Here is a 22,313-nt window from a genome sequence, read left to right as displayed (position 1 = left end):
TGTAGTTTCTAAACTAAAAACAGGGTTATAGTAAATGCATGCTATATAATGCTCTTCGTCCTTCATGGCAAACTAAATAGTGTAAGCTGCCTGCTTATAGCACTAAAATTTGCAGTGTATCTCAGGGTGCTGTACCTTTCATCAGAAGTAATAAACTGCTTAGTTGCTGCTGGTTAGATTTTACTTTTTGTATCTAATTGCATTGTGCACCATTGCTATTAAGATACTTCTGTAGTTCTCTAAGTTTCTGTTATAGAAAACCTTTTAGTTCCAGCCTACTTGTTATGCTGGACTAGTGACTTCAGCACTTAAATGAAGTTAGATAAAGAAACGAAGTGTGTCTTCCAAGACTACATATTCCTGTCTGATAGTATGTTTCTAAGCACCTGAAATAAATAGCTGCAGAAATACTGCAACACAAGGAAATAAATTGGACTGAAGTGGACTAGAGAGACTTTAAAGCCCAGTTTTAGACACTTCAAAGTAAATATGAATTCTGCAATTTTGATAATCTGAGCCTTTGGTCTTCAATAAGTGAGAAATTATATTCTGTATTCATCCATAATGGGCTAAGTGAGGGATCACATAAGAGTTTTGGGAATCCTTTTTCAATTCAACAATTGTTTAATTTGTGTTTAGGAAAGACATTTAGAACAAGAAAGGATCTTAGAATTACTTTATCTTTGATACAGTATATTACCGTCCCTTTAACGTCACCATATGTGCCTTGTAAGCCAAAATGCAGCTAATATATCGCTACATTCTAAAGGATGGGAGTAATTCCACAGAGGAATACATCAAAATAATAATATCCAAGTTTCTAAACAGGCCTTTGCTTGAATTGGAGACTTTCTGAAGTTGAAGTCAGCTGAGCAGACTGCCAGGTGGCATAAATATGAACTAAATGGCATTTTAGGAGAGGACCAAGAGAGCTTCTTCGTTCTAACTGAAGTGCAGTAAAGAGAAAAATGAATTTTTCAAGTTTTTTTGTGGTACAGTGTATACTGTTCTAATTCTGCAGTTTCAAGCTGTGCCACCTCAAGTTTTTTGAATGCATTTAAATTCTTTGTTTTGCACAACTTCCAAACTATATCCGGTCAACAACATGTGAAAAACAATAAAAAGCTAGGTATGATGTGATACAATACATAGCTATATGCATCTGAAAGGATTCTTTAGTAGATTTTGAACATGTCCAAAGTGTTCATTTTAATGTTTTTCTTGCACTCAGAATGAAACACTGAACACAGAGATGAATATTTGGAGTTATTCTCCTAAATTTTTATTATATTTGAATAACTTCTGTATACTTACACTTTTCCTCATTTGATAAAAAAGCAGTCGTGTTCCCAAAAGCTGAACTTGCTCAGCAGTTGTGCTCTACCATGTATTATGTTCATATTGGTTCTATCTGAAAGCATTTAATTACATAAATTCTGTTACCAGATCAACTGTAGACCAATCTCTGACTAGTCGTCTGAAACACATCGATTCAGTGCAGCCAGCTGCAATACTTGCTGTGTTCCATTATTCATCAACAAGTCATTCTTTCTTTTAAGAGCTTTTAGTATAAAAGTAGATGGTAGGTGATCTGAAAAAACCCACGCAGAACTTGAAGTATATACCAAGCGAAAGGAACTTGTTCCTTTACATTCAGCAATGAATTATAGAAGGTAAAGTAGCAGTGATAAATTAAAACACTTGGTGACTGAGATGAAGCAGAACATTTCAGTCTGCTCATCACAAATACTTTCTTTTTCCTTAGTTCAGTGACTATTTCTTTTCAAATTTAACTGTTACTGTAATGCTGAGATACATCACAATACTTGATGTTTCCTTAGATCATTAATCATTTGTTTAATGTATATCCGCAGAAAATTCCTGATTGCTATTTCTTTTCTTTTTGTCTTTTTGATCAAGATTGTAAATCTTTGAGTATGTCTTTCCTGAACACATATTTTCAAGACACAAGCAAATCCATGTAAATCAAAATAAGTAATAACTTAATAAATTTTGAATGCTGGTCACTAAGAAACCAAAACTAATGAATCTTATTCATTTTCTTTAATTAGAAAAAATAAAATACAGAAATTAGTATTAATGTAGTCCGTAGTGTATACGAGTGCCACCTGTGCCCCACAGCACTGTTGCTTTAGTCCCTTTGGCTTTTAGACCACCATCATGCCTCTTGCATTTACAAAAGAGCTATTTTAATGTTAAGTGGCCTTTTCTTTTATAGCTGAAATGATGAAACTAATAAAGCTGTAACTGGGTTACATTTTCAGAAAAATACTTCAGTTTTTCTTGTGCCCATCTGGCTTTCAGTAATATACAAAATTTAGCTATTTAACGACAGGTATTTGTTTAGTTATGCACTAGGTTTCTAAACAGGCTTTCAGTTAGAATTTAGTGAAAAAGTCTGAATGTATTTATTAAATTTACATGTACTTACCAAAATTATCAGCTTGAGGAATTTGTGAATATTTTCAACAGAGATTAATTAAACCACTATAAGAGAGTCCCTAGCTTACATTTGTGATTGAGCTAATATTATTTGGATGGGCTACAAAAGAAACTATTTTTACCCTGAGAAATGTTGTATTATATGCATTTCCCTGCCTTTCAGTTTAGTGTTAATCTGTGAATGGGTTTCTGGTCAATCCTAAAGCCAAAGAATCATTGTGATAAAGGGAGGGAATTCTTTGGGAGAGGGGTCATTGGGATTTTATTCTGAGCTTCTGGAAGTATTGTAGGTAAACCTGGGCTACCTCTTCTCTATTTGGAGTGTTCAACTGCGTGTGATTTAGACTTTTAAGCTGGGCCTCATTTTTTTTCTGAACCTCCTGATCTTTTCTGGCTCTTTCCATTCTTCTCTCTTACAGACCTTTATCTTTCAGTCTCCCAGACAGGACAGGTAGACAAAGGTATTGCTGACTTTTAGAAAAAAATGTACTTTTAACAAAAAGGGAAAGCAAAATGATGTCAAAGGCAATAAATTACGTAGGCCAGACTCAAAAATTATGTGTAAAAATACCCATACTAGTCCTTGTAGCCTACTTTTTGTGCTAGTTTCTTGTAGTTCCCTCATCTTTTTATTGGCTATAGTGTATTTTACTAGCTTTTCATTGACATCATATTTTTTATTTTATTTCTCTTCCTGCATTTTAGAATTTAACTTTTCTTTGTATCATTGTTAAGAAACAAAAGAATATGAACTTGTGTGAATATTAGCCAAAAAATCCTGCTTAATTAATCTCAATAAAAAAGGAATACACAGATAACAAAGTAAGATATGATGACATAATACAAATAACTCCTTTGATGGGAGAATTTTGTCCCTGATAATCTAAAATAAAAAATACAAACTCTCTTACTTCACCATTTACTATTTCCAGATAAAAACAAAGAACTTTTACCTGCTTGCAAAGAAAAGTTTCAGAAAAAGCTTCAGGTGAATGAAACGTTAAAAACCCTAGCACAAAAACCAGCAAAGTGAAATCGTTCTGTATAGAGAGAATAAAATTATCAGAGCAATTTATAAAGTTGATGTAGAATTTCCAAAGTTGATGATCCAGCCTTAAGGATGTTGAACATCACATGAGAAGGGCTGTCAGTATGTACTCAACTTGAGATGTACATTTGCTGTCATTATAATCTGAATGTCCAGATTTTGATCTAAGATATCCTGGCAACTGTAGTCCCTGAACATGAATGTTAGCCAAGAACAGAAGAAGGAGAAGGAGACTGTATGTTTGAAGTTCAGTTTATGGTCAATGTCACTGCCATTTGTTGTTTGAAGCATTTAGTTTAGCTCAACAGTTTGAATGTCAGTCAGTGTTAATGGCAGTACTTGAAAATTAATTTCCACTTGTTGTAAGTCTCTGTGTATTCAAACTGCACGTATTTTAAACAGGTGGAATCTTAAGCAATTGAAACTTATTTAATTTATTAATATCTTTGCTCTTTACTTTTTTTGTGGTCTTCCTAGTATAGTGTACGACAATACAATTAAGATTTAACAAATATAACTCCGCAGTTGGATTTAGTAGCACTGAGTTGTAAAAGCATTAGCTAAAAATAGTTCTTGGTAACATGCAACATTTTAACCTAAATTTGAAGTATGCTACAGCACATGAAGAAAATCAAGGACGTGACCTTCCTCTGCCTAATATGTTAACTAACACTTGTAACATACAGTCTGTATTTTATTGGTAACACTAGGGAGCTTGATCTCAGATTTTTGGTTTGGTTTCTTTTTGTTTTTGTTTTTCTTTTTGTGCAAAGCTACTTTTCTTTTTCTGTGTTCTGCTCACACATATTCTGTTTTTATTTTTGGGTCTGGCAATGAAAAACAAACAAACAAATAATTAATCATTCCCATCCATTACTCTTTTTGTGATTCAAGTGCTTAAAATTTCTAAGAGTATGTCTTAAGTCTTCTTATCTGTTTGGCCTCATTTTGATATACTTGCAGACTTCATTTTGGTTTTTCTCTAATTACGTTCATTTATTTAACCTCATGAGCAGGGGACATGATCATTCCTTTATATTATGTATCGCATCCTTTCATGATTTCATATCCCTGCTGCTTTGAAGTCATACTTGTTCTGAAAAGAAGCATTGCTATGAAACACCAGCAGCAGAGAGGTCGTAGTACCTCTGAAGTATCTGGAAAAGGGTGGCTTATTTTGCAGTGTTAGCCTTCATTATTTTGTTTTCCAGTAGGCTGTGGTTTTTTATATATTTATTTTAGTGCTAGCTAGCTCTGTGTAGAGTTATTTGGGATGATAGTTGTAACATTTTTATTTGTATATGCATATTAACAATGTTTGTGATGTGCAACACTTTACCCAGATTATCTGAATTTCTTTTTAAAGAGTAAAACAGGGTTGCTGGGAGCACTTTGATATGAAGTTACCAGTTGGGCATTCTAAGAAAGGGTGATGATGAGAACAAAGAAAATTTATTCCTATAGTGGTTAATAATGACCTAAGTAAATTAATGACAGCTTACGTTTCTCACTTGATAGATTAGGACCAGTCGAGTAAAAATCCTGTTATTAAATGTGTCTATTCCAATCTATGAAATAGTATCTTCTTTTGCATATATTGTATTGCTCTCTAAAAGTATATGAACATGTTTACAAGCATTTTTTGCAATAATGGAACCTAAAATTTTAATACGCAGCATTTCAACATTAGAGCACATCCTTCAACAACAAATGAATTTGAGAGTACAAAGGACCTGCGGCAAAACTGTGTTGTATTGGCTTATTGTTATACCAGCTGTATGCAATTCATATTGTCTTTCTCAAATTGCATTAATTGTCTTAAGAAGCTTCACTTTCACTTGCTTCAGTCATTTGCTTGCTGTGACAGACGATTCATCATTCTCACTGCATGTTTAAAGCTTGCTACATGTTTTGTTTTTTCAAGTGGGACAGTTTTTTCTTTGCACGTCACCAACTTACCTGCTGAATTACATGATCAAAAAGGCAGGTGGAGCTTGTTGAGTTCAGTGTTACAGTGGAAGCTGTATTAATCAGGTGTCTCTAGAAAATGCCTCAAAAGCACACAGGGCTGAAAGTACTACTTGTTGTACCTTTGTTTGTAAATACAGTTCACTTCCAGTAAAAGAAATGGAAGGACTCTGCTACTAGTTCACTGCCTGACATGCTAAAAAGGAGTGCTAAGGAGTTAAAATATAATAGCATTTGAATTATGTTTGTTATCCAGCTTGGGAGTTCAAGTGCTTTTCAGTCATTTGATCCATTAGACATTTTTTATGAGCTGTTTGCTCTCTCTTAGAAATGCTGTGTAAATGTATTGTGCTCGATAGGGTGGACATTAATTGTGCTAAATAGCATTATGCCATGCATTTTATGTATACGCTATCCTTCAAACTCACTTAATATAGAGAATTCCAGGAGAAGAGAATGTAATAGCTTGAAAATCTCTACTCCAGCATGTGATAGTGAAAGATAATCTTGCTGTCAAAAAAAGAGGTAATCTGACAATCAGAGCAGTTTTGTCAGGGATCTTCACTGATCTTGATCCAGATTGGTCCTCATGAAATGTGACTGTTGGAAGTTATGACTGTGTAGGGGGGTGGAAGGGCAGTGGTTGTGTCAATTGTGGTATTTTTAATAATTCTCAATTGTGTCTCCATTGTATCCTATGCCATTGGGGCGGGAGGCAGGGACTGTAAGTCTGTATAAAGAGGATAGTAGCAGGTAGGTAAAAATAATAACCAGTTATACTAAAAATGTTATTTGTCCATTAAGAATAAATAACTTCCATTAAGTTAGGGTAAAAAATCTCCATCCAAGTCACCCAGAAGGCACCTGTCCTTTGAATTGCCAGCCATGTGCTACCATGTCATTACTTATTATATTTTTCTGGTTTCCCACCACTTCAGTTGTAGATTGTATAATTCATTGCTTTTAATTAATATTTTCATTTTCTCAGTGGAAAACAGTTTACATTGCCCTATTTTGCTTAATGAATTTTTCTTCCATTACTGCAAATAGAATTTAAAGAATTAAAAGCATTAAAAGAATATTGGATAAAACAATAAAAGTCTTATTGTTTTATCCAATAAGACTTCACTGGAAGTTACCTCTTGATTTAAAATTAGTATTTCCAAGTTCTCAGTTATAACAAGACAGTGTTGGGCATCTTCATGCCTTCTGCACTGTTTTTTAGTAAATAGAAAGAAATTGCAGTGTTAATACTCCTCCTTTAACTTATTGCAGATTCAGGGTTATTCAGATTTTAGATACTTCCATTTCTTAAAACTGCTAGTATTTTCCCCTTTAAGAAAATACTGCTATTGAAAGAGCCTCTGGGGTGAATGACCTGACAGATTTGGTGATGTTAAGGAAAATGAAGGAAAAAGAGGGTTTCAAAATACTTTTTTGCACTTTTTGAGTTTTACTTAGTCTGTACTTCTGAGAACAGATAATTCTGTTGATGATTCAAATTGAGAGCAAATTTGATAACATCAGAGATGCAGTTTTCTGAGCTATCTTCTCTGCCCCACATGCTTTTTCTAACTTTGGCATGTCTCACATAGGAGAGTTTGACAGGGAAGATATGGTTAATGGATGACTTATTGCTTTCTGGTCTCTGTTTCTTCTTCTGGGAATCATCCCATGACTAAAGTCTAGGGATTTATGATGCTTTAGCCTTTCCATGTAAAGGGCTAGTTCAAAATCAGAAGCTTCAATCAGTTTTATTTTGATTTGGGTTATGTTTTTAAGGGGAGAAGGAAGAACAGTAGGTAGGATGTTAAGTGAAAATCTGATGTTAACTTGACTTTATTTCTTAAAAGTGAGTTGTAGAAAGGAGAAAATATCTTTTTTTCATAGCCTTCAAAAAGTAGAGTTGTTATCTGACAAGTGTGTGGGGTGTCTGTCTCCTTTTGTGAAGTTGACCAGGTGGACACTGAGGAAGTCAGATGCACGCCTCAATAGTTTTACCCTGCACTTGCAATGAATTTCAGTGAAAACCAAGAATCTGAAAAGGTTATACTTTGAGTGGTAGTAATGTACCAATGCTTTTTAATAATCACATATGACACAACCTTTTTCTGCTTTCATTCTGCTGTATTTCTTGTTCAGAAATACTTTGTATGCAAATGGACTGGTTTCTTCAGTCTTTGAAAAACCTAAATTTAAAGATCTTCCATTTCTACAGGTTTCATCTTTTTAAACTAATTCCTAGCATCTTGCTTTGTTTCTTGTGGATTGCTCCTTTTTAGTGGACCTGTAAGATGCCACACTGTAAAACTAGTAAATCACACTGTGACTTTTTTTGTTTCTGAATATTTTTAATCTTATTTTTAAAACATTAAAATAAAAGTTAATTCTTTTGACATATTCAGAAAATTTGTAATATGATACCTTTTTCTGCTAATAAGGGCTCTTCTTATAAAAATGTCCCATGCTTTTTTATTTCCTTGCAAAAATAAAAATTATTTTTACACTTCTGTGGCAAGCCTGAAGTAAAATCACTCTGCAAATTCTAAATCTGCATAGGGAATCTGAACTTTCAGGAGAAACATTTCCATACCTAAAATGAATAGTCTGTTTTTTTCACAATTTCAAAAATAGTAGTAACACTTAACAGTCTTGTTTTAATAGTCCTTAAAATAACAAGGTTTTGAATAGGTGTTTTCAGAAGCAACAGGGAAAGATGATTTTGGTATGTCTTCAGGCCTCTGAGCTGTAAATTATTAGCATTTCATAATATACCCCAGTGTGCAAACTTGGCAGCTGCTTTAACTAAAAGCATAACTAAATGGAAGTCAGCAATTCTCTGTTGTAAAACTTGCATGTTTATACAGAAAGGCTCTAGTTTTGTATGCAAAGACACTGCATGCAGTAGAGAACTTTAATAAAAAATAGGTGCTGTGTAATAGCACCTATGTTGTGTAATGCTCAAGGGGATGCAGATATGTTAGTGTATAATTAGTTACTGTGGGAAACAGGTTATTCTAGTTTGGCTGTAGAGTTAATCTGTCTGCATGCTCTTCATCAACCACAAATGCAGGGTGTTTATCCTTTTCATCTTAGTCTAAGCCACCTTGAAATACCTCTGTGTGTACATATATATGTACTTTTGTATGTGTGTGTGTATATATATATACACACACAAGTGTGTGTGTCTGTGTCTGTGTTTGTTCATTGATTTAACTGACATTCAGCACCTTGTTACTTTGAGGTTACTTATTCTGAACCTGTAACCAATGCTAGTCAAGTGTGAACCACATGAACTTTTTAGCATAGGTAAGAGGCAAAGGCAGCACACTGGACACCCAACACCTTGAGACTGTCTGTTCTGTGACATGCACATTACATGTGCTTGGATAAGCCTCCTGTTCCTTCCTCTCATACTTTTCCATCCAGTTGACATTACACGTTTTACCATATAAAGAGGAATATGTGAACTGTTTTCTCTTTCTGGTTTAATATTTTCAAGTAACCCATTTCATTCCAAACACAATTACCATGTGGTTTTTCTAACTGTGTAACCATGGAAATACTTGAAAAGTTAGTTGTCTGTGTAGATTGCTGGTGAACCTTCTTGTGACTGACTTTGCCTGACTTGCATTTTTCCTCACTTTATATACAGGCTGGTTTAGCAGGAGCTCCAGCCCGGGCTGTTTCAGCTGTAAAGAATATGAATCTGCCAGAGATCCCAAGAAATATTAATATTGGTGACATCAGTATAAAAGTACCAAACCTGCCCACTTTTAAATAACATGGCTACTCCAGGTAATAACAAGGAAGAAATGTAATAGAGATTTACTGCATAATTGTTTACTAAATAAACATGTCTTACTTTTACTGTTTGGATAAAACTCAAGGTACTGCATAGACATAACCTGAAAAATCAGTGTGTGGAGTTGAATGTTGCTTTTGTCTTGTTTGTGAAATTAAAGGAAAGGGGTAGTTCCCATGTGATTTCTAAATTACATTCCTATGCCCTTGCAAGGCATATCACTGTGTCTCAGCTGCTGCAGTATTTTGGGAAGTATTTAAGATGTTCTTTACTTTGTATAACCTATAATGCTGAAGTTTTTTTGTATATTCACAAAGTCTATAATTAGTGTGTTCTTTAACTACTTCTGTTTGTCATGATTATTTAAGACCTAAGTGCAAATGTTGCATGAAAACATTTAACTCATGTTTTGTTAAATAAAATCATAACAAACTGGACTTCGAAATACCTGTTTTTTGAAGTCTACTGTTTGCAATAAACCACATTATTTCCTATTCATGGAGCCAATTGACTATATATTGACAAATAATGTTGTAGCAGACATTGATATTGTAGTTTAATCTCTGAAGGGCTTACACAGGGGTATTATGCTGAACATATTGGCTCTTTACATTTCTCACAAAAGCTGTTCATTATTATACTGAAGGAAAAACTACCTTTACGAAGATCTGATGATTTTTGTTTACATATACATGTTGATAGTTACACAGTCTGATAGACTTTCACTGATGGTCTGATTTTGTCTAGGGGAAAAAAATGGGCCCTGTGATTGCTCTGTCTTGTGAGAAGCACAGAATGGGCTGAGGACTTTATATTTGGGCAGCTCAAACCTGTACATGAGAGTCTATCAAATAATATGATAAAGGAAGGCACTCTGGAAAGATAATTGGGGATACTCTAATAGGGCCTCTGTGCCTGGTGACATTGTGATTCTCTACTTTGAGAATTAGATTTATGAGACACATAGTATTGTCAAGATCTCAGAGAAATCTAAGTGCTATCACCTCTGCGTAAGTTGCTCAGCCCTTAAACTCTTCTGTGATTTAAAAAACATAAAAGGGGGATAGTGATTGTTTTTTATAATCATGCTTTTAAGCTCTGTGTGATGTACAAGTCTGTTTTAATGAATAATAAAAATATCATTGGGATATTTAAGAATTCCTGCAAAGTCTTTTTTTTTTTCTCCAAAGAAGTATTTAGTTGATACTGTATATGAAAATGCAATAGTTCTCTATCAAGAACAACAGATTTCAGTCTGAGATGTCCTGCCTTACTTCAGATGTGAAGTAAGTGTTATTTTCCTTTCAGTTGAATATTAAGACATAGTCTATAAAATGTACTTTGAAGCACATCATATTTTCTGTTTGATCAACAGTAGCTAACATCTTTAGGAGTATTTGAGAAAGAAAAGAAAAAGAGAAATAATTTCTGTAGTAGAAAATCTTATACGATCCAATGAATTTTAATGTATTTCTTAAGGTGGGAGTGGGGAGAGAACAACTTCATGTATATTCTTGGTATTACATTTAGTAAACACTGACTAACATACACCATATTAAAAATGCTTTCAAAAACAGAGTTATTCTCTCCCAGTCTCTCAAAAAGAATATTTCTTCTTCCAATGAATTTCTTAATTTGAGGCTTCTGAAAATTTCAGATGGGGTTTAAGTAATTAACTGCCTCTTTATCATTTTCACCAAAGAAAGTAAGGGAGTAAAATATGCAGCCATTTTTTATCCCCATATGAGGTATTCCTCAGTATTCCCAAATTGGATATCTTAGCTAGTACAAAACTGAAACTCACCATTTCACCTGCTTTTGCCTACTTTTGTTTATCTTCTTAATGCGTGGCACATGTGACATTGAAAGTAATGATGTTGAAAGCTTTCCTCATTGTTGCCCCTGTTATGATATGGTTAGTTCTCCTGCCAAAGGAGGAATAGGACATTTTGAAACATTTGGTACTCTGACCCACAGAATGTTCTGTGGGATGTTTGTTAAAGCAACTCAGAATTTCAAAAATTCTTGTGAGTCCTCTATTTTTGTCTCACTTTCTTCCCTCTAGTTCTTTTTCAGATTTTTAAGGTTATGTAGTTAAAAAATTCTTCATTCCTTGCAGAGAAGTATTTTCTGTCTTTATTTGGATGAAACACCCAAAAGAAAGTATGTCTGAGATGCATTTTGACATGAAGCATATTTCAGATTAACTTACCTGTCAATAGCCAGCCTGTCTTTCATTTCGGTGAACTAGGTTCAGTAGGTTCTTTGCTTTTAACAATTATATGGCTATTCTAAATTCTTTTGGTTTAGTTTTGTGGGTTTTATAACTGTTGCATGTGCTGCTTTTTTTCTGATCTCATGTGTCTTCTGCCAAAAGACTTTTTCTCTGAACAGCTCTTCTGTTGACACCAGGCTTTTCATGAAGCTTCTCTGTGACTAGTCAGCAAATATTTAATGTGAGGCTGTAGCTTAGAGTTGGTGCTTCCTTATTCAGAAGATCTTTAGATGGGAAAAAACACTTTATCAGATTTTTCACAGTAAAATTGCACTCCTTTCTAAGAGAAGTTCTCATCCATAGAAGAGCCTCAATGGTAGCACTTTCCCCTCAAAATAAACACTGATGCTGACACCATGTTGGCTTCCTCTGGGTAGGTGAACCTGTCTGCTTGCCACCCCTTTGCCAGAGGAATATCTTTACTTTGCCTGGTGAGGTACTGTCCTCTTACCATGTCGTTAGACACTGCTGGGAAGAGGGGATACTTGCTTTAATAGAAATTATGGAAATGGTTTCTTTCCCTTTACCTTCTAAGGCTTGCCTTGTGTCATACTCAGATATTCATAGGCTTGCCACAATATTGATCTGCTTTTGTTCTTCACCTTCATGAGAATGATGTGCCTTTTGAATTCTTTTTCCTATTTCATCAGTTTCCTCTCAACCACTGCTTAGGATTCAAAATGGAAACGGAATGTGGGATCTAAATGTTTAAGCTCTTGATTATGTATTTAAATGTTTTTAATGCTTTTGTAACAGAAAAACCCACCCTTAGCAGATATAGGTGACTGTGTGGATATTTATGTGTTTATATGTGTATGTCTATATGACATCATTCTTTTGCATGTTGTTAAAAAGGCGAAAAGGCCATTTGAGTCATCCATCACCTGTGGGAGACAGACAACTAGTTTGCCATTCTCCAAATCCATAGGGCCTGCCTTTAAGTGGTGCTGTTAAGGGTACCAGTGTGTGTAAATGAATCACTGAAAGCCATTTTTCCTAACTCCAGGCTTCTCTTAGAACTGCAAGATGGATTCTTCTAACCAAATAGAAAGGGCAGAAAGGATAATATTTCAATAGGGTGAGTGGGCATTATCATCTGCCTCCTTAGACTTGGAACAGAGCAGCTAGTTTTCTACTGGGGCAGGGGCAGTAAGTACTGCTGAAAAAATATCTGGCTCTTCTTTTGTTAAAAGGTAAGTATCTCATGTTGGCAGAGAATGCTGTCTGTGGTATCAGCAGCACAGAAAGTACATGTGCTGTGGCATTGTGTTCCTCTCTCCTCCCTGGACACCACACCATATATTATGGGGAAAAGGGGAAATTTTATGTTACAAATGTATACAGAATTCCTCTTCTTTAACAGCTGTTGCAGCTGAGATTCATTCTGCTTGACGTGGGTAGATGGAAGAAAGTCATTTGTTGCAAGGAGAAACAGGTTCAAGCCAAAAATTCACATTGGTGCTGCCTTACTGTGAGCACATTTGACCTTTTCTTTCTAGCAGCACGTTCCAATAAATGCTAAAATTAGTCTTGAGTTTTACTTAGGCCTGTGATAGTGAAATGAGAACTTGCTAAAGTTCTAAAGGTTACCTCATAAAACTCCTTGATACAGAATTACAGCATATGCAGGGCATACCAAAGGAATTGTCTGCTTGTAACTGTTAAAGGAAAACAGCCTAGGTCCTGTAGAAAATATATTTCTCAACTTCTGCACAGATTTTTCATAATTTTTAGGAAGAACAAGCAAAGCAACTGAGTACTGCCAAAAACTGACTAAAGGTGAACAATTAATTTCACAAAAAGTACTGTTTTGTTATTTGCTGATAACAATTACCATAACAAATCATAAATATTTTTCCATTGAGGGAAATTATCTGTCCTTGCAAATTTTGGTGTTCAGTGATTACTCCAAAATACGCAGTGCTTTCGTTCTATGGGCAAGAACACAAGGGTTGTCACTCTGAATATTAGCTTGGCAGCCAGATCTCTTGTGTGCTGGTTTTGGTCTTGTGGCACAGTAGGAGTGCAGTGTGACCCAAGAGCAACCGCAGGTCAAGACACCCTCTCTTTGCACAGAGCAAATATGCCTGTGACTGGAATCCTAGGGACATTGGAGTTGATCCAGCGTCCATCCCATGAGGCAGACTGACAGGCACACTTGTGTGACATGTTCCACTGCTTTCCTGCCCATTTGGGCTCTTCTGAGACTTGGCAACAGACACAGACTTTGGGTGTCCCTTTCTGTGCTGGCTCTGCTGTAAAACCAGCCAGAAAGGCTGCTGGAGGTGTGGAGCAAATCCCTCTCCAGATTCTTAGTGAACAGGATTATAAGCTTCTTACCAGAGCTGCGTGTAAACACAGGCCTGTAACAACAGCAGCCTGTGAGCTGCTTAGATAGACACCTCTCTGTAGTCCCCTCAGTTTTTGTTAGCTTTCACAGATAAATCCATAGACCTTCTTCTTATAAGATTGTTGACTCGGCCAGCAGAGTTGCTGTGGAATGTGAGTCGAATGTCACAGTTTGGGATGTGTGCTGGGTGAATGCATGACCTGTGTGCATGGTAGGATACCTCTGTGATCAGCACTCTCTGTACACCTGAGAAACTTCACTGATGAACATAGTGTCTGGCACCCACATCGTCTTCCCTAAAGGCCCATCTGAACAAGTTTGGCCAAGCAGTCTGCAGAAGAAGCAAAACTGAAATGGACTGTGCATTTGAAATAATCATTGCAATAATTTGCTCTACTGATATGTGCCAGAACAGCAAAAATATTTCACAATTCAAGCAGCCATCCCATTCCTGAGTGAGGTGCTGTTTTACTTCATGTGAGAACTGTTTGGGTCATAGGACAGAACTCATAATTCCTTTCCTTTCCTGAGACACTGAGATGTTACCGTGTCATTGCTTGCCTGCCTCTCATACAGAGTCTGTTTCCACAGGCAGAGAGGTCTGTCTTTTCTGTGTTTTCAGGACAGGTACTACAGCCAAGTCCAGCAGGGCACATCCTGGCTGCTGTCCCTCCTCAAGGTGTTGAGCAGTCATGCAAGATGTGATTGTGCTGCCAACATACAAAACATAAATTCAAACTGAGAGGCAGTGAGTTGAGATTACATGTTAGGAAAGCATTTTTTACTGGCTGGGAGGTAAGGCAGTAAAACAGGTTGCCCACAGAAGTTGTGGGTGCCCCACTCCTATAAGTGTGTAATGCCAAGATGGAAAGAGCTCTGAGCAACCTGGTTCAGTGAAATTTGTCCCTGTCTGGGGGGGGGGGGGGGGGGGGGGGGTTGGAACTATGTGACTTTTATTGTTCAATCCCAACCATTCAGTGATTCTGTGAATATGTTTCTATACAGAACTATGTTAATACAGACATCTGCATCCTGGCTGAGGTTTCCCTTGCTACTTTAAAATCAAGGGCAGGTAAAGGTTGGTTAGAGACAAGCCCTTCTGTGGACCTGCCTGCTGGAACCGTAGTGCAGGCAAAGGAGGGAGAATGAAAGTTAGTCTGAAAGCCTCTTGCCAGAGGGTAACTTGAATAAAAAAACTTCTGCAGTATAGAAGTGATGGCCTGAGGAAGCCTTATGAGGTGTTACAGTTGTCCTAGGGGCTGTGAGGCTACACAGAAGGCTAATCCAGGTCTTCAGCAAGAGGTGCTATCACAGAGATGATCTGTGGGAAAAAAACTGGTAGGTGGAAACAGAGAGAGTATTTTACAATTTAGAGTCACACAGGAAATCAGAAGGAAGATAAAAAATAGTGCTCATCCTTTCCCTCATGGCATCAGTGCAACAGATTGCAAAAGCTTGCAAGTATTACCCTATTAAATGGGCCTCCTTCACCTTCAAAATTTCAGTCCTTAGGAATCAGTTACAGTCCATTTAAGTAGTTTAATGCCACTATAGTATCTCTTTAGTTTGGTCACAGTTTACTAAAATACTTAGTGATGTACTTATCCAAAAACACCTACCCAAATGTTTTGAGTTAGCACAACACAAGTTAACAGCTGTTCCAGCAGTGTCATTTCCCAGCTTCCTGTGCACTCCCACGCTGCTTGGAGTGGGGTGGTGTCAGAAAAGGCCTTGCTTGACCCTGCAGTACCTGAAATGGGGGTCCTATCTGTGCTGGTTGGTTACAAATACAAAACATAGCACCATACATGCTGCTATGAAGAAAATTAAATCTGTCCCAACTAATTCCAAGGGAAGAGTAAGAGAAATACTTGGAGGAGGGAGGGTGATGTGAGAGGGTAGTAGCTCAATAAGATATTGTATCATGCCTGAAGTTATTATTTAAAATTAATTCTTTCATAAGTATGTATCGTGACAAGTTTCCTACTAAATCTCACTTAGGTTTCCCAGGAGGCAAATACCAAAGAGAGGGCTTGGGCAAAAATAAATTGGTAGTTTGCAGAGCAGCTTGGAAAGGATGCTGCCCAAAAGCTATAAGAAAAATGAGTGTAATTAAGGTTGTAAAAGAAGAAGGAGCTCAACAGGTCATTTTATACTCTTGGAACAAAACTGTGACGTAATTGAGAAATCATTTATTGGGTTAAGTGAGACAGAGAGAGTGGGAGGGAGAGAGAGAGAGAGGGAGGGAGGGAGGGAGGGAGAGAAAATAGCCATTGTAAACCCAGATCTTCTTGGGCTAAGGACAAAAGCAGTGAGCTTTAAACTGCTAAAATATGTGTTTATTATCTGAAGTTGCTGCTTGTTCAAATTTTGCTTTTGTGATGACCATTTATCTAAAGGCAGCATGAATGATGAGGAAGCATTAACAAAGATGAATAGAAAATGAATGGATTTAAATGAGAGAAAAGTGAAAATTTGCTGTTTCTTAGTATGTTCTACATAGTATTAGCAGCATTTGTGAGTGTAAGAAAGTACTTACACCATGTTTGTGCGCTTTCTGATGCAAAACAGTGATAGGGCTGCTGGTGGGGTGAATATTCAAGGTACGTAGTGTTAACATACGAGTTCTCCAATCTCCCTTTTCCCCTAGCCTCCTTCTACCTGTGCTACCTATTAAATAAATGACAGGCTAAAAGGAGAGGAGGGCTGGATTTCTTCAGAGTGTATGTCAGTTTCAGTGCCAAGACTGGGATTCCCAAATGATGTTTCCTTTTAGAAAATTTTTCCCCTGTCCACGAGAAGAATGAATAACATTCCAGAGTCATTAAGTTTGCTTGGCATCCATGTTTTTTAAGTTTTAGATATTTCGATTTGTAAGAGTATAAGGAAGACAGAGTCTCTTGATCAAAATAAGGAGTGAGAATAACTGTTTCATACTTCAGAGTTTTACTTTGAAATTCTTCTCAGAGTTTGACTGTAATGGTATCTATCACCCATTCACTGCCCAGTGTGTGCTGTGACAGTCATGCCTGTTCAAAGGAGGACACACTTCTGGAATTTCAAATGTCTCTCCTGTTCTTCCCACTCATCACTCCTGCCTCATCATTTTTTAGCCAAATATTTCCAAATAAAAGTTTGAATATGTTGGGAGGGCTAGAATTGTTAATGGGTTTTAAGTGAGTTTTCAAAATTAAGGCACTTCACTCACCTCCTCCCAAGCTGATCCTCTAAGTTTTATCTTTTCTACCAAAAATTTGGTGAAATAAAAACTCCTTAACACAAGTGTAGTATTAAGCAGTAGGCATTCTTTATTTGGGTGAATGCACAGAGACAGAGCTTCTCCAAGATCTGTGCATGCTGAGTACTGGATTGTTTCTGTTTTTATACCGTATTTTGCACACGTATTGATTGATTGTCCCAGAATAAACATACATACGATAATCATTTCCCCAAAATCATTAATATATTTCCCCTCCCCTTTACGCATGCATTGTTCTGGGGGTTTCTCTGGTGGTCCCTGGTGGTTGTAGACCCTGCTGTTCCAGGTGACCTGGCTGAGTTGGCAGGGCGCTGGGGCTGGGGAACTTCCAGTTCTCCTGCTCACACAATAGGCATTGTGCAGTTTTATAGGCCAGTGGTTTTGGGGAACAAGCATTGTGTTAGCTCACCAGGTGTAGACAATTTATCATCTGGTAACATCTTCATTAGCTGGTGGAGATATCTGGTGCATTAGCAGGGAGCCTGTATTCTTCTAGAAGGGATGGGGAAACTGCAGCCTCCCATGAGCCCTTCAATGCACAGCGTGTATCAGAGACCTGAGAATCTGCTACTGTGGCTTCAGGCTACAGACTCACCCCAGGGTGGATGGCAAAAGCAGCGCTGTGTCTAGAAGGCAGCAGGGAGGCTGAATGCAGGGTGTTTCAAGTTAGGGAAAACAGTGAAGAAAATAGAAATAGTCCATTGCCAGAAGACATGCTAGTGGCTTTTCACTTACTTAGTCTTTTTGTTACATGTAAATACTATGCCAAATGTTTGGGAGTTCCAGTGACATTTAATGGCCAAAGACCTGTTTAGCACACAAGGTTTCAACACAAGGCCAATGCAAATATATTATAATTTTTTTTTGTCCCCAAGTAAATTATTACAGCATGTGTTTTCTTTGCCTTAGCAAAATTGTTCTCTTTTCCCCTCCCTAGCTTCTGAGTTTTCTGTATAAAAAAAGGTTCATTTGGAGTTTTTGTAGAGATAGGATTACAATCATCATCGTCATCATTATTGTTACTCTTCTTATTGATTTAGCAGATAAGGTGTTGTGGAGGCAGTTTGAGTGGAGCACTGGTTTATAGGTGATCTGATGGACAGCTTGGGTTCACAGCTTTATGTGTGGGAAGACCTCCTAATTCTCTTGGTTACAGCACACACGGGGAGCTGCAGACCCCTCACTTTAGCTGGAGAGGGAACTTCACCTCCGGTGTTTCTGTGTGAGACGCCACTGAACTTCCTTGCTTGACATCAGGCAAGAGTGCTTTTGAAAAAATCCATTAATCTAATTGATTCAAATGGATGGAAAGAAATAGAAAACTTGGGGATGCGAGTGGAAGCTGAAAAAAAGGGAGTTTCTTGGCAAGAAGAGAAAAGAAATTAAGCACAGTTTGGGAAAAGCTGTTTGAGAGAGAGATAATGGAAAAAGTTACAGGAATGAGGACAGGCACACAGAGGCCATATGTAAAATTTCTGGAAAAAAAATCCCAGAAAGATGGCTCACAAATGTAGGATGGGAGGGTAGGAATCAAGATACTACTGGAAGACTCTGCAAATGGTGAAGTTTGTTAGAGGATTGCCAAATGAGAAAATCAGAAGGGTCTGTTGCTTTGCTGCAGAGCCATTTGACTGAATTAACAGTATGGATCCCATCAAGCCCCTGGGGAGAAATATTGGTGAAGTTCTCTCTTTGGATGACTTTGAAATGTCTTCGCCAGGTGGACAGACTTTTCCATCATAAATGAAATCTTAATACCAAACTCACATTGATTCTATTTTGTCAACACAGTAATATAAAATACACGCATACATACATACATACATACATATATATGTGCGTGTGTGTATATATATACACATACATATATATATATACACACAAAGTCAGTTTTATTCATGATAGAGAATTTGCATGACTTATGTTACCATATTTGCCGAAGTATACAGGTCCAAATGAGAGCTGTACAGCTGCTTAGCCTTGGAGTGAACACATAAAAGTTGTGTTGTTTTTAATAATGCATTGTTTTAGTATAAACTAAGAGTTTAGTGGTACTGCAATCACTTTCTGGTTATGGAATTGTTTGGGTGGAGGGACTAGAAGAGAGAGGAATATGAATCAAGGTAGGGCTCTAGGAGTTATTGTTGATGCTTGTGGAGGAAATTGGGATCAAAGTTGTGTAGGAGTTATTTCTAAGTGTTCAGGACAGGGTTTAAGGGGGAGATGAGATAGGTAGATAGAGAGATACACAGATAAAAGTCATTGTAATAAAACGTAATTTTTCTACTACTTTTCAGAACTTCTTTTATAACTGTGAAAGGTACTTGTCCAAGATGAATAAATCATAGCCTTACTTACATGGCAGTTTTGTCAAGATCACTGCACTCTACATAGTGAACAAGGAATAAGCACAACTGTCATAATTAAACTTAATATGTCATGGTTTCTCTACAGTTTAAAACAACAAACCTTGTACCACAAAAAAAAAAATACACAAAATTTCTATTTTAGGTAGCCACTCTTCTCCTTCCTCTGTTTTCTATTGAACAGAATTGTATAAAAGTAAAGCAGTCAAGAAATTGGAGTTGTAGCTGTCTAAGGTGCACTTCCAGTCTGAAAAATCACATGCCCCTAATTAAGAAGTAATAGTATACAAAAAAAAAATCCATAAGAGGTTGTGAAGACCTATATTCTTAAATCCCTGGATTTTGTGTTTTGAAGTTTGGGTTGTGTTTGAAAATGTTCTTGTCTGCCTCTTTGAGTATAACTTTGAAAAGTAGATTTTTAAATGCTTTTGAGTTTGAGGTGGTCTGAGCAGGTGTGACTGGGATGTTTTCAGATCTGTTAATGTAGTATAACACTTGTTGAGTTCTACCACAATCAAGCAGTCACAAGGAGCAACGAGGCTGTGTTACTTCCTTACGTAGAGCTTTGTAGGGACAGCATAAATGTCCTGACATAAAGGAGATTGAGGATTGTGACCTAAACAGTGTCAGCTGTGATGATTAACTAATGCTGCTAAGAAGTAAGCTGTGCTTGGAGAAAGGAAGAAGAACAAGCACACTGTTTTTTGAAACGGTTTTAGAACTTCAGGCACAAAACTACCCAATTAACCAGCACTCTATTGTGACTCACTGGTGTAATTAGAAACACGCTGTGTTTATTTGTATCCCTCAAACTAATCAGCTAAACTTACTCCTCCTCTAGGAATACTGAGATCCATCTCATGTTTCAGTGGATCACAGAGGCTAGCATTTTTGTGCTCAACATCATTGTTTATTTAGAAATGTCCCTATTCTCTACCACACAGCAATTCCCAAATGCAATCACTTGTAAATCAGTACAGAGTGACTTGTTTGTCGGGGAGAGAAGCATCAATCCAGCAGATTATGAATTTTTTAAAATTAGAGTTTTGTAAAAGGTGCTTGGTTGTGACCACACTGTTAAGGAGTGAATCTGAGCTGACAGGAATTTTTAAAGATAGTTTTCACTGCATGCAATTTTTGCTTAAAACCAAAGCAACTACCAGAGCAGCCCTGGTGCAAGGACAGCTAAAGCCCTGAAGTCACACAGTAGTTCCAAATTAACAAAATGTTATTATCTACTCTGAGCTTCTCACTCCCAGTTTCTTTGCAGGAAATCTTGAAAGATCTTGAGTTTCTCCCTAAATAGCACAGGAATCATTTTCAAAGTTGGAACAGTTTCCAGGCACTCCTCCTAACCCAATTTAACCTGTAGTTGTCTTAAGACACCATCTTCTTTACCAGTTAAACTTGAAAAATACCTGCCAAGTCCTCTTCACTGAAGATGAATTACGTTATTTATTTTTATCAGACATTTGCCTGGTGAAATGCAAGTGTGGGAATTAAGGTAAAAGGCAGCATCATTAAGAGCTAGATTGTGAGGAGGCTAGTGGAGTTTAGCAAGACAGGACGTTTCAAAGGTACTCTGAATCACACTTGTGTAAGAAAGTTATGTATGATAAACAGCTTTTCACAATTAGATCCTAAAGATGTGAAGGTTTACTTCAGGCCTATAGGGGTTTTTTCCTCCTTCGCATGTCAGTGTTTTTACAAGTTTTTACTTTTCAAAATTGTTTCCAGGTTTTGTGATTGAGACTGATTATGTTGGATGTCAGTACATTCCCTATTATATAAATATGTGATTTTGAAATGCAATACATTACAGTGCTTTCTTTAGTGTAATATGACTACATAAAAACAGTTTGCTCCCCCAAGATCCAAACAAACAAAATATGTTCTGTATTTACTTAATGGGTTCAACCACAAGAAATTTAACCTTTTTTTGCATAGTTTTTTTCTGTTTAAAAATATGCAATATCCAATGCATTCATCTACCTTGTATCAAAACCACTATAAGAGATTAGTTTTTCTCAGTATGTGACATCAAACTAATAGAAGATTGATATTTTTGTTTTCTCTATTATGCAATAGCAAAAATCTAATACTTTCAGAAGGTAGAGAAAATTCTTTGTTTCAGGTGGCAGTTAATGTTACATGGGAGAAATATGCCCGTGTTTACAGCTACCATTATTTGTTTCTATGAAACATTATATCTTTATGTAATTCTTCATATCCTTCCCATTTAAATTATGAAGGCTGTAGGGAGAGGTTAAAGCCAGGCTTATACCATCTGGAGTTTGTTTTTTTTTTCTTAGTCTTAAACACCAGGAAACAAGATCAGGAAATCCAGAGCTCTGACCATAGAGAATGAGTTTTTCAAAAAAAGTCACTCTAGGTATGACAGAGTTGAGCTTTTCATTTGGGACTCCACTCAGAATTAGTGGAAACAATCAGTGTGTATAGCTGCATGCTAGGAAAGAAACCAATAAACCTACAATTTACATTTCTGAGACCAAGCAGTACTGATCAAACCAGCTTCCTTGATGCCCTCGTACCACTGTGCATAGAACTGTGACTGAAACAATGGAAACGGAAGCTAGATCTTGCTTTGAACACAGGGTAGCTTTATTTAACTGAGTATTTTTTAATGGGACTAAGGGGTTGAGCAAGTTTCATAAAGGGTCTTGAAAGTAGGATGAGGGGCTGAACCCTGTGATCAAATTTGCCAGTGTTGCTCCATGCATTTTTGTACTCTTGTATTCTCTTGGGACCTCTGTATTTC

General features: G+C 36.8%; 1 protein-coding gene across 4 annotated transcripts in view; it reads left to right on the top strand.

The window, feature by feature from the left end:
• The window catches only part of AP3S1 (adaptor related protein complex 3 subunit sigma 1), a 28,647-nt gene extending 18,205 nt beyond the window's left edge, over nucleotides 1–10,442 (top strand). For 2 of the 4 annotated variants that reach the window (XM_054652914.2, XM_054652913.2), the window contains exons 6-7: nucleotides 2,883–2,924; nucleotides 9,135–9,273. In XM_054652914.2, coding sequence (XP_054508889.2) covers nucleotides 2,883–2,918 — 36 coding nt within the window. In that variant the 3' untranslated portion in view covers nucleotides 2,919–2,924; nucleotides 9,135–9,273. Of the gene's footprint in view, nucleotides 1–2,882; nucleotides 2,925–9,134 lie in introns of all 4 variants that reach the window. The other 2 variants (XM_054652912.2, XM_054652911.2) reach the window with 1 other exon arrangement.
• Nucleotides 10,443–22,313: the final 11,871 nt, after the last annotated feature.

Source organism: Agelaius phoeniceus, chromosome Z, assembly GCF_051311805.1.
Source record: "Agelaius phoeniceus isolate bAgePho1 chromosome Z, bAgePho1.hap1, whole genome shotgun sequence".
Taxonomy (NCBI): Eukaryota; Metazoa; Chordata; class Aves; order Passeriformes; family Icteridae; genus Agelaius; species Agelaius phoeniceus.
Note: the sequence above shows the minus strand (reverse complement) of the source record. Positions and strands in the feature narration are given on the sequence as shown.